This window comes from Triturus cristatus, chromosome 1_1 (genome assembly GCF_964204655.1).
Source record: "Triturus cristatus chromosome 1_1, aTriCri1.1, whole genome shotgun sequence".
Taxonomy (NCBI): Eukaryota; Metazoa; Chordata; class Amphibia; order Caudata; family Salamandridae; genus Triturus; species Triturus cristatus.
In genome coordinates this window covers 130,869,405-130,882,429 of record NC_140579.1, presented here as the reverse complement: position 1 = coordinate 130,882,429, position 13,025 = coordinate 130,869,405, and the positions used below count along the sequence as shown (strand labels likewise).

General features: G+C 46.6%; 1 protein-coding gene across 1 annotated transcript in view; it reads left to right on the top strand.

Moving 5' to 3' along the window:
- Window positions 1-12,600, top strand: part of LOC146869790 (acidic mammalian chitinase-like) — a 44,726-nt gene extending 32,126 nt beyond the window's left edge. The window contains exons 10-11 of the mRNA XM_085615342.1: window positions 5,276-5,414; window positions 12,251-12,600. Of these exons, the coding sequence (XP_085471468.1) occupies window positions 5,276-5,414; window positions 12,251-12,510 (399 nt within the window). The 3' untranslated portion in view covers window positions 12,511-12,600. The remainder of the gene's footprint in view (window positions 1-5,275; window positions 5,415-12,250) is intronic.
- Window positions 12,601-13,025: the final 425 nt, after the last annotated feature.

The following is a 13,025-nucleotide window of genomic DNA, read 5'->3' as shown; positions in this document are numbered from 1 at the left end:
CGAGAGCCCGGCTGGCAGGGCGGCGTACTCGTACCATGCGCCTCCCCATTGAAACTGCAGTAACCTCCTGTGTGGTGGAAAAATAGGAACCACCAAGTAGGCGTCTTTTAGCTTGAGTCGCACCATCCAATCCCCTTCTAGAAGTAGATCCCGAAGCAAGTGTATGCCCTCCATTTTGAAGTGGCGATACACAACCCAAGAGTTGAACTCTTTGAGGTTTAACACAAGTCGAAAGCCTTGATCTTTTTTTGCGAACGAGAAACACCGTGTTGGCAAAGCCATGATCGTGTGGTGTAGTCCGCACAATAGCTCCCTTTTGCAACAGAGATGCCACCTCGCTGTCTATGAAAGACCTCTCTACATGGAAAAAATGTAGTGGATGTGGTGCACGTGTTTGTCGGGGCGTGTCGTAAAAGTCTATCTGAAAACCTAGTACAGCCTGCATTATCCAGGGAGGTCGCCAGTCAGTCTTCTCCACTTGTGAACGAACCCAGCAATGCGAACCCCCACAAGGGTATCTTCCCACTGAATCAAATTTACCTTAATAGGAGGTATCTCTGTCATTGTTGTGACCATTGTAGCCTCCCTTCTGGCCTCTGCCTCTACCTCCACGATTTCTGGTGGGGTAAAAGTTGGACCGCTGAGACACCCCACGTCCTCTCTGTTCTGATCCTCTCGAGGTCTGATTGGATCCACCGCTAGCCCCTCGACCCCTGAAGCGTCCGGCCCTGGTAAAAAGGTCAGCATGGAAGACTGTCTTAAGGTTGCTCTGGGACTTGTCTAGCGCTGAGAAGGTGGCCACATATTTACCCAACTCTTTAACTAATTTATCTCCAAAGAGTAATCCGTTCGCCAGGGAACCCGCCTCCGTCGAGGCCATGTCCGTCAGTTGCGGATCGATCCGCATCAGGAATGAACACGTTGTTCAGTGGATAAGGCACAATTAGCATTACCTAAAAAGCAGAGTGCTCTCTGTGCCCATTCTAGAATCTCTGTCACATCTAAGGGCATGTTGGAGTCTTTGGGCTGCACTGCTGCGTCGAGAATCTTTGTAAGAGGGCCAGACACGTCAAGGAGCTTATCCTGACAGCCTCTCCATGCTCGATCCAAGCCTTTCTTGGGGTCTTTGGAGAATTTTTAAAGAAAAGTGGCCATGTTGGGGTCCAATTCGGGGGTGTCTGCTACCTTGCCTAGTAGAGCCGGCCTGGGGCATTCCGATCTTAGAGTGGCGCGAACCTCGCGCTCGAATCCCTGGCGTAAATACTCCTGGACATAGTGTGCCACCTTCACACACGGCACCCATTCGAGGGACCTAGGGTGCACAATATTCTTGGGGTAGAAGAGCAGAATCTTATTGGGGGAAGAACGTTCTCTTTAGGCACCTTGAGTTTCTTCTTTGGTGCCTTCTTAGGTGTCTCCGATTCCTGGTTGGAGTCAGTGGAGTCTGGAAGGGCCCGGCAGGAGTCATCTTCGTCCCCCTGATACAGCGGGGAGGAGCTAGCAGATGGCAGAGAGCTCCCATAGCTATGGTCGTTAATGACGTTAGCCGCCATCCTGGCAAGTACCTCAGCTGTGGAATGATGGGAAGGTTCACGCAGGGAAGCCTTGAATTTACGTTTGCCGTAATTTTGCAGGAGCTCCGTAAATGGCTGTAGAGCCTTAATGAACGCCCTGTTCACTGAACCCTGGACGTGGGAATCGAGGGCTGCAACCAATTGTTCCTCCATTTGGTGCTCGTAGGGCACCTCGTCATATTCCACATCCTCGGTGTACTCTGCCCACTGATCAGCCTCCTCGGCGTAATACGCCATCTTGTATAGCAGCAGGTGTGGAGGAACTTCAGAGGGGGGGGACCCAGGGGTGTCACTAAAGTGCAAATTATCCTGACTAAACTGTCCCTAGAAATGTAAATGAACTCACCCTGACACTAGCTAGTACTTCAACTTGACTCAATGAGGAGATGTATAAAAGTGGAGGGAGCCACCCCTTATTCCCCCTAAGGCAGTGCCGTCTTTCGTTTTTGCACCGCGTTGGGCGTTCTTAGGGACTGAGGGTGGAAGCACTAACGGTCCGGAATGCACGAAACCCAATTGGCAATGACATTTCCGATGCGGGTGTTCGCGCATGCGCGGACCGTGTGGCAAGTGAAAGCGGACTGCCCCCTCAAGCACGCAGCGCAAGTCTGTCCCGCTGGTGTCTGAAACTGCAACAGGCATAGAGAGTGTGGCAGACAGATGGTTTCAGTATTTTATTAAACAAAATTTAATTGTAATTTTCATCATTACAAATAACCCGGTGCGGGGCACAGTGTCTGGATAAGATGCTTATCAATTTGTAAATTACAGTAATCTCCATACTTGATCTGGTGACACACCTGGAGACAGGAATTATATGCATAACGTACAATTTCAAAGTCGGCCCACCGCTACTTGAGTATTATTCCTTCCCCACCCATCCCCTCACAACTCTTGCCTCTGCTCGGGTAGTCCTGCAATCCCCCGTGTTTTACATGTGTCCAGTGGTCAGTTAGGTTACCTAGTACGTCAATGATCCACACACCCCATACCGTGTAGTAAGGAAACACAGTTAATTCTGCTTCACCCCAAGTCACCTGAAGATAGTGGGGAACCAGCAGGGGTTTCTATCTCTGGTTCTTTAAGACAGTCAACCAGGTGGTCCCCTGCCCGGTGCTTGTCAATCAAACTGGGCCTCCTCCTCACTTCCTGGAATATGATTGCACTTTTGTATCCTGCCCATTTAATAAGGTCACCCCTCCACGTGGGCAGCCTGGGACCTATACTGCCCTCCAATGCACAGTAATTTCTCACTTCCCGATGACCAGGGCCAAGTTCACAAATTTGGTAGGAATATTATTTTTGTGTTGGGAGTGGAGCTCTCCCAACAAGCAGGCCAATGGAGTACACGGGTTTTACGTAGAGTTGTCTCGATAATGCATGCTACCACCTCTGTCTAAAGTCTTCCAGAGTGGGGCAGAACCATATCATATGAAGCATCTCAGCAGCACACTTGCCACATCTGTGGAAGGACGCCTCTGCTACTCAGAAGGTTGTAATGATCTTACCAGTGTGATATTCCCTACGTAATAAATAAAAGTTGATTAATTTGAATCTACCGTTTCGAGATACTGCAGACATGTTAGCCAGTTTTGTTTTCCATTCCGCCTCTTTGAATTGGATCATAAGGTCCGCCCCCCATTTCTCGGGCAGTTTAACTAGAGGCGTGATAATGTCACCCCTCAAGGCTCGATATAGGCAGGTAACTGCTTTGATAGGCCGGTTGTGTTGCAGAGAACCTGGCAGAATTGATGAATGGGGGGGCTCAGCTGTGCCAGCCCTCCAGTGATTGCACCACCACCTATCGGTGCACAAGGATTGTCCCCTTGGCATCTCAAAGGTGGCTAAGAAGCCATGAAAGGTCAATAGCTCCCCGTCCTTGTAAAGGTTACCATCGTAGGTCACCCAGAATGTGGACCCTCCACCAGGCCACTCAATATCCCACCCTTTCCAGTAATGGAAGATCTCATGAGTGCGGCAGGTGTACGCGGGTACGCTGGAGGTAATAGAAGGTTGCCATAATGGAGAGATCATGAGAGAAACCCTGATTAACCACAGATTCTGAAGAAAATAAGAGAAAATACATAGTAAAAAAAAAGAGAGAGAGGAGGGACAATAAGAGAGAGTGATGGATTACAATAATGCTTTGTTACATTACAGTATTGGGGCAAAGCTGACACAGCTGTTACACACAGACCCGAACACACGCGGGGCCTTTGAGGTCGTCTCCATGTTTTCATTTAAATCTCACTAAAAATTACCTTGAACCCCTGCGGTTATTAAGAGGGGCTTTTAGAATGTTTCTGCCATTTATTTCTGTTGTCAACTATTTTATATTTAAAGGAACAAATATATAAAGGAGTGTGTTAGGACGGTGCTCCACTATATTTATTTCATTTTTTTGGACCATCAATCATTTTTAAAAGTTATGGTTCTTGTGTAGGGAGGTCGCTTTACTCGAAAGCTGTCATTCTTTTACTGCGCTAAAACGTAAACCCATGCACACGTCTGACCCCTCCAGGTCACAGGACAGATCCAGGACCTCACTTGTGTCAAGGGCCAGACCTGGGCCTCTGCACACACACTAGTTTAGTATGAGGTTAAGGTCAAAATGAAAAACCAGGATATCAGATCCAGCTGGGCATTCAGGGCAGGAGAACATGGCTGTTCAATATTGAGGGGATATAACCATCCCAGAACGCACAGCAGCCTGTATGTGCTATATATCTGGACAGTGTGACCCCCTAGGAGGGTGGTATGGTTGGGTCCTGTATTTGCTATACCCCTATGGCAGACCTGCCCACTTAAAAATACGTTCACTGTATGAGGGGAGGAGCTTGGTGTTGAAAACTGGCTAAGCGGCACTTCTGCCCACTCCACCCAACAACTTCTCACCACCTCAAAACAAAGAGAATGCTTGCTGAGGCCACCACTGATGTCCTGGGGTGTCTTCACGGCCCTTAATGGACACTAGCTGCTTAGAGACTCATCACCCACACAATCGCCTACAAAATACATTAGATACAACTCCTGGAACTGTCATGTGCGCAATAATGCTCCACACCACTTAGCTGGCTGTTTCCCACCACAGCTGGGCATCCATCCACATATGCCAACACTCACTTAGACATAGAATGACATCTAAATGCACAAAATGGGGAAATACATCTTGAAACATAACAACCATCTGCAGGCGAGCAATAGACAACTGCATACCGAGTAGAATGAAGCATATGGAAATGGCCTTCACAATATGCATCCATGTATGTAAAGCTCCACATGTGTCCATAAAAGTATCTACCTGTCCAGTGCCCAATATAGTCCACTACTAAACAGTATATATGAGTCTACTTCAACCTTTCCAGTCGTATCCAATATGACTCACATCTAACCAAATGAGAAACACAACCCATTCCAATATCAGTAGACCAGTATCAGCCTCCAGACAAGCTTGTACCCAGAGATGTACATGGAACTCCGATTCCTAGAATTTCCATAATACAGCATAACAAGATCTGCAGGATAAGCATGTGTCGCAGAACCTTCGTCTTACAGATTGTGCTTAGATGATTGGAGGAGAGCTCCATTGCTTGCTTCTGCATTACAACTACCATAACTCCCAAAAAATCTCTTAGCTCCATTTACGTCTGCAGTTTTTCATGAAAATGATTTATTAACATTGGTTGGGCCTGCTTTTCTAGGTCGACTTCTTGAAGGCGAGCCGCTTTGGAGGTGCTATGGTTTGGGCCATTGATCTGGACGATTTCCGAGGAACGTTCTGCAATGAAGGATCATACCCACTCATCGGCGAACTCAAGAACCTCCTTGGACTCAACTCAGGTACTGGAGCAGCAAAACCCATTTGTACAATGTGCAGGGGCCTGGAACTGACTTAATGCAGAGGTTTCTTTTTAAAATAAACCTTTGGTTTGAGTGCCCGATCCAGAGATAGGTGAGCCTCGGACCACATGTGGGTATCCTGGTGGAGCCAACTCAGCATAGCATCCTTTTAAGGGTGGAAAATAAGTACCAACAAGGTAGATACCAATAACACAGAGGATATTCCTAGGATATAAATCCACAAACAATCCTACCCTGAAGAAGGCCTATTTTTTAAACGGAAATCAAAACTTCACTATGTGGAGCGTGTGGTGTAAATGGTCAAATCTGACTGGAGTTAAAGTGACTGAGAATTTCGCAGCACAAGTAGAAGTCATGTGTTTCAAAATAACATCTTTGCAAGCCAGCACGAAAGACAGATTCCGGGCTAACTGTATTAAGGTATGATGCACCTATAACACGTGATCCCAGTTTTCTTGAATTTAACATGCAAGTGTATATAAGGCATTTGTAAGGGATTAAATGAAGAGAAGTACCATATGAAAAACAAAGCCACAATTTGAAATACAAAACACACTCAGAATTGACAATCTCGGTTTGCTATTGGGCAAGGGTCCCATTCTCTTTAGTGTCGCTTACAGTCATTTTCACAATGCATTGAGACATTGCTTGCCATGTCCTGGTATTCAAATTCTTGGACAGTAAATGATTTATAGGCATTTCTCTGATACCAAGCTGTCACTTTCCACCGGGGTCCAGGGGTCCTGAGTAATGCTGCACTGCTCATCTGATGCCAGGCATCTGTGCATGGGTCCAGACCCTCCAGTGAGGAGAGTGCTAGAGCAGCCAAGGCTTTAGAGCTAATGGCACTGCCAATAACGCTCAGTAAAAGCCACTGTTTGTAAAAGTCGAATTTTTTTTACAACAGCAAAGCATGGAGCACTTACCAACACCCATAGTAGGCTCAGTTGGATAACCATATCTAGATGCCCATAGCTCATGAGCGGCTGGCTGCAGGCTATGTTTTGAGGTTTTCGCTGGTTGTGGTCTGTGCTGCACCCAAGGCACTGGGGCTTATCCTGAACCCACTGCATTCACCAGTAACTATGGGCAACACTTACTATGGACAGGATCCTTCTGTACACTCAAACAGAAAGGGTTCAAAATGTCCTGCAACCAGTCTCCGCCAATGGAACAAATTCCATGGACCAGGAGGGGAAGGGAACAGTCCACCTGTCCCTCTGGGGCTGAAAAACAATTGGAGGAATTCTGTCTGCATGCATGTCAGAAAACTGATCGTAAGAAAAGAAGATAAAGACTTTTATTATATGTCCCTGGTACATATAATCACAGTTTTTGCATAAGCTTGAAGTGGAGGAGCTAAATGCAGACATTCTGAAAAACAGCAACAATTTGAGATATGTGCACTCTGAGAAACATTCACATGGCTGAGGGATCAGTGCAGGTTTACCAAATGGTACAGTCCTAGGGTGATCCTCGCAGGTGCTCAACTTTGGGGGATACACTTGGTTACAGATGCCTTTTGGGATGGGACTAGACCAGCTTTGCACTTTATAGTGCATTGTATTGCTCTGTTGCAATTGAATAGCCCTGATGAGTAAACAAAGTGCTCAGGGTGGTAAGAATGTTACTCTATTGGTATTGCATGGTTTGTGACTGCAAGTTTGTATGGTGGTCTATGCAGATAGTCGTGGATGTTGCCACTAAGGTTTGGAGCAGTGTGCTAATCAAGTTACAACACAAAAGTAGCTGAGCTTAAGTTTAGAGCTGAGAAATGTAAGAGAGATACAACCCCATTTGCATCTGCTTACTTGCTTTTGTGTAGTTAGGTAAAAAGCTTACTCTGATATGTTTTCTTGGTTGGCTGGTTGTGAGTTTGTTGTCTGGCCTAGGGGGAAGCTTTGGGGGATGAGCATACAATTTGGAGGGGAAAATGAAAATGAAAATGGTGATCTTTTAGTTGTACTTGGGAGTGGAGTGATGCATAGGAAATATAGAAAAATCTAATATACAGGTCTGCTTTTCATTATTATAATAAATATATTCTGTGCAAAAAAGAAAAACAACATTTCAAGTGAGATGACGGAGTAAAGTGGTATTTTAAAAGAACAGTGTACAACTAAAGATATGTTACTTTTTTCTCACAATAGATTCCAATTGTGAAATAAAAAAAATTGTAAGCAAGGGAGCAAAATGTGGAATGGACTTTAGAGAGCATCAAAGACATTATGCAAAACTGATGTTCATTCATGCGTTTTATTTTTTCACACTATCATACCCAGCTGGCCACTGACCCCTGGTCATTTGTGACACGTGAAGGGAGTCCTGGAATTTTAGCGTGGTGGGAGTGGGCTCTGAACGATCAAGCAGCAGACACAAGAACTGTAATGTACATCCCAGTGCTGTCTTTTGGAAAACGAAAATACTTTGAATTATGCAGCAATTCACATACAGAGAGACAACACTTAATGTGATGCCCTTGTGGGTGCTATGTCCCTTCTCCCCTATCTGTGGTGTCGTGGGCAGCGCAATGACCCACGCTGAGACAGGTAAGTGATGCTTCTATTCTTTATTGCTTGGTTGCCTCGTGCCCACATGCACGTCTGTTCCCTCTGCCCTCGTCCAGTCAAGTGCCCACCCAACTCACTGACCGGAAGTGGTGTCCAGTCTCTGTCCCCTCCCCTAGGTCCGAGTGCAGGGTCCTAGTGCCCCTGACCCCAGGTCACTACACGTGGTCTCTCCCATCTCTCACCCATTGGGCTTTGCTAGCAGCATGAATACGATTCAGGAGCGGATTATTTCTTCACAAGTCCAACGAGGAGTGAGCTCACGGTTCACTCTTGTTCTAGTAGATAGAACATCAGTGCATTCACAGTGGCCAAGTCCTACTGTCGGCAGGGCCTTGCAGTAATCCCATGGAACAGCAGGACTGGCCAGCATATACTGCATGGTAGTTGCAGTCCCAATCTAAGTCTATAAATGCAGAAAGTCAGATACTGCCCCGACTTGGGCCAATAAACATGTCAAGACAGATGCAATACAACCTGCGCCAACACGTCTAGCATGGTAGATGCAGCCTGGACACGGCTGAGACACAAGCAGCAAGGAAGATAGCAATGGCAATGCAGATGCAGGCTGATGTGTGGACTTTTTCAGTTCTCAACGGGAACCCCGGAGAGACACAGGTAGACTCTCTACAGCACGGGTCACTCCAGCATTACTCCCTCATATAGACCTGCTTTCTCTGGGTATCCCTTAGGCTAGGAGCACAATGGGCGTCTCTTCCTCCAGGACCAGGCTGACTTCTTCCGTCTCACAGCGGGCGGGCAGGGTTATAGGCATTAGGCTGACCCTCAGCTTCTCTAGCAGAAAGTGCAGATTTCAGGTGCTATCCCCTCACCTCTGTGAGACTGACTGTCATGCAGACACCACGTCTAGTTACTCAGCGGTCCTTAAAGTACTCTGCGGAGCACTCCCTTCCATGTGCATAAAAATCTTAGAACTGGAATAAAGTGGAATTGTCTGGGTCCCATTTTCTTACACAATTTCTAGACGGGGGACAAACTCAAACTTCAAAACTAGTTTGGGGGGATTCCTTCTTAAGCCTCCTTCTCAGCCAGCTATCCACATGCAGACATTGTGTAAACTGATGCCTCTCACAGCAGGTATCACTGGGGCTGTCTCCTAGAAAGAGCCCCCACAACATAGCCACAGTGAAGTGAGAGGTTTCCATACCCGGCCATCAGCCTCTCTGAAGCAGTAATCAGGAACAGACAAAAGAGCAGGCCTGACTTAGAAAACAGAAACTGTGGTTCTACTCCTCACCCCTACCACCTACACCAAATGGTAGTGCTCAGGAAGAATTAAACAGAGGTTCCTTGCTAACAAAGTTGGATTTATAAAGATCTTGGATCTCCCCCTTCCTACCAACAGCCACACTCTACTTGCACTCAACAAACAAAGAGGATGTCAGAAAAGGTTCTTATTTTCACAGAACACTGTAACTTTACAAAAGAGGGACTGCAGGCCACACAGATCACACTAAGGATTCACAAAACATGGTACACTGCCACCACTGTTTCTTGTGTGAAATCCAGGCCGGGGACAGTAGTCCTCTGCCCACTATGAGGGTATGTGTGGTGCACCCTTCCAGGTCACAGGACAAGTCTAAAACTTGATGTTGTCAAGGACATGCCTAGCCCTCTGTGCACATGCTAGATTAGTGTAATGGCAGGACCAAAATAAAAATCAGGGGACTGGATACACATGCAGGCAGGCACTCGAGCCGGGGTAGAAGCAAGTATAACCAAGCAGAATCCCAACAGGGCCAACTCGTTAGGAGGCTCAGCTTCTGAAAAGTCCCAAGTGTATAAATCAAGGAGATCTATCCTGGAATGGCAATGGGGCGACATGCTGGAAGCCAAAAGGTCCCCAAAATCACTATGCATAATGTGAGCTTGAGTCCACCCCGGTAAAGAGCAACGGAATGCAATTAGGCAGGAAGGACGAAGAAAGTCATGCAGAAGCCCGTGTACTGCAGTTTACCCAGCATGCAGCTACTGAAATGAAGGCAGAAATCACTTAACAAACAGCACCAATTATAGCAGGCAGCGCAGCCTGCGTAAATTCAGTAAGTCAAAAAGGGATCAGGATGGTGGACTGCTAGACTGGTTGCAGTTGGATCTACGCCCTGTCTGATGGTTGCTCTAAGGTTTAGTGGAATGGTCAGGGGTGCAGAGGTGGTAGGTAACAACACCCAAGAGTCAAGCATCGGTTAAGAGGCAGGAAGCAATACTGAAAGACTGATAGATATTAGCCTTTAAATTGGAGACAGGAGTAAGCACGGTCCAAATGGGCAGAGACATATAACACTGGGTGAGAGACCGCATTGGGATAGAGAACCAGTTGACTAGAAGTCCAGGTTCACACACTTTACTCAACATGTGATACACAAAGTGCAGTTCACATAAAATATCCAGCAAACACCAACAATAGGGTCTGGTAACATCACTGGTAAAACACAATATGCGCACAGGACGGAATGGGATAGTAAGCAGTAAGAAAGTTCATGGTCATAGTGCACAGTACTGCACTGTCTGCCACCATTCAGGCTCTCACCACTCATGCTCTTAACATGAATCCCCCTGTGATGATTGAGCAATAGACAGTTTTAACCCAATGGTATCAAGATGAGGAGGTACTAAGCAGAAGAAGCACTGACAAAGCCCATTGGTCTGGCATTTAAGTGGAAAGTGCTACTTCCGTGACGGATCGCGTGTGGCATGGTATGACTCAAGGGCCAGATGAATGGATTGATGAGCCAGTGCATAAGTAGACGCATTTATGGGTAAGTGCGTGGATGAGTGAGTAAATACCTGTGTAGACAAACTAATTGGTGAGTGACTACATTTGATGTGGCCATAACAAAATGACATCGTTCTGCATTCTGTCCATTAATTGTTCTTTTTGCATTTGTCACCCCGAGTGGGACGGGTATGCCCAGACGTGGATCCCGTGCTCTCCATGCCACTGGAGTCAAGCTATCCTGGCTGATGAGGGGTGAAAGCCTGTAACCGGTCCTAGGATGCTTGTTTCCAGTCCAGGGAGGACCTGGCCTGGCAGTTCAGGCTGGACTGTTCCCATTGGGTGCAGGGTCAAGAATGATTTGCATATGGCTGGGCTCAAACTGGAATGGCATGGTGAGCACAAAAACGATGGATTTAGGCCCAGATCTCGGTACTGGGGTGAATGTATGACATTGTTCTGCATTCTGTCCATCAATTGTTCTTTTTTCATAATAAAAATGACATGGCGCTATGGGAGCATAGTGAGTAATAACTTTTTGCTCTAAAGTCTTGCTTTGGTTCTTGACTTCTATCATCCCTTGCTGTGCATGTGCATGAATAGCTGATGCAGATTTCAGCAAATTCAGGCAGTAGTTAATAGATGGGAGCTTCAAAGAAGGAAAGGCACCCAAATATGTGTGTGGGGGTCAAAAACCATTTTCCTATCAGCCACAATAGGCTTTACTGAACTGGGCATTGGGGAGGGCAGGCAATGGCTCCCCCTAGCTGGTTCTTCGTCTCAGTGAGTGGACACAGTGTCTGTGCAGCAGCAACCATTTCCCCAGCTGCTGGGTAAGTAGCAGGGCTACAATGGCATTTCCTCCTTTACTACCATTTGGATAAACAATGACAAAGCATCTCCCCAGCTGCTCATGGCACTTCACCGTCACAGGCACTGCCATGCAGCTCTAGCCCCTTGGCCACATCTCTTCCAGGGGGAGGAGATGCGGTCTAGCAAGTAGCGTTGCCATGTTTGGAACCGGGGAACCAGGTTAAAATCAGGCCTTGGCCCAATATCCTGTGACTCTGGGCAAATCACTTAATCTCTGCTTTCTAAAAATATGTAACAATCTGGTTCTCTAGTAGAATGCTCTCAATCAATCAACCAGACATTTGTAAAGCGCGCTACTCACCCGTGAGGGTCTCAAGGCGCTGTAAGGCCATCAAGCCAGTTTGCATCATACAAAACTGCAAAAAAAAAGAAAAATTCTATGGCAGACTTATAAACCAACTGTACCAATTAAATGGCCAGGTGCTGTAAGGAGGAAGAGCTTGTGTGCCTGCACCGAAACATGTAAGGTGTATTAAAGTTCCCTCTAGCTAGCAAAATGTGGTAAAACGAGGAATCCAGGATTAGAACAATGATCTTCTAGTCACACAGCCATGTAAATATTTGCTCGATCCTCTTTCTACATGATGCCCTTAACCCTGAGAATGAAAAACCAATCATAATTCTCTTATCACCTTCAGGAGAATGCATCCCACGTCCTACAACTGTGCCGACACCCACGAAACCCACAACACCCACAACACCCACGACACCTGGAGGAGGTGGAGATGGAGGAGGAGGAGGTGACAGCGGGTTCTGCATTGGTAAAGAAGATGGCTTCCATGCTGATCCAGAGAACAGCAACATGTTTTACGAGTGTTATCGAGGCTACACCTACCACAAGCAATGTGCAGCCGGCCTGGTCTTCAATCCCAGCTGCAAATGCTGCGACTGGCCCTGAATGCACCCTCACTCAACAACACATTGTGCTGATGTCAGTCTTGTCATACATCCTCAACACAACCAATAAACAAACGTTCTGAGGCCTTGATTGCGGTGTCTGTGACCTATGTATCTACATGCTGTAGGAACTATCGGCCCGAGCTGCATGGTCCAAGCCCACCTGGAGTCCACTGTTGGGTCTAATGTACCTCCACATTTACCATGTGAATAATGTATCTCCATTCTCACTGGTATTAGATAAAGCCAGAATTCAAACAGAACCAGATGCTTGTTCTAAACATCCCAGTCACCATCTGAAGAAGAGGCTCCCCTTTTGTTGGTATTGGGACTTTTAGCAAAACATTCACTTATTAATAAAGGGGCAGATTTACAAGCCCCTTGCGCCACTTTTGCATCACATTTAACATGGGAAAAGTGACGCAAAAGTGGTGCAAGGGGCTTGTAATTCTGGCCCATAGAGTTTATAAAGCTTACACGTATCTTTCTATTTATCACTTTTACAATGGTCCTCTT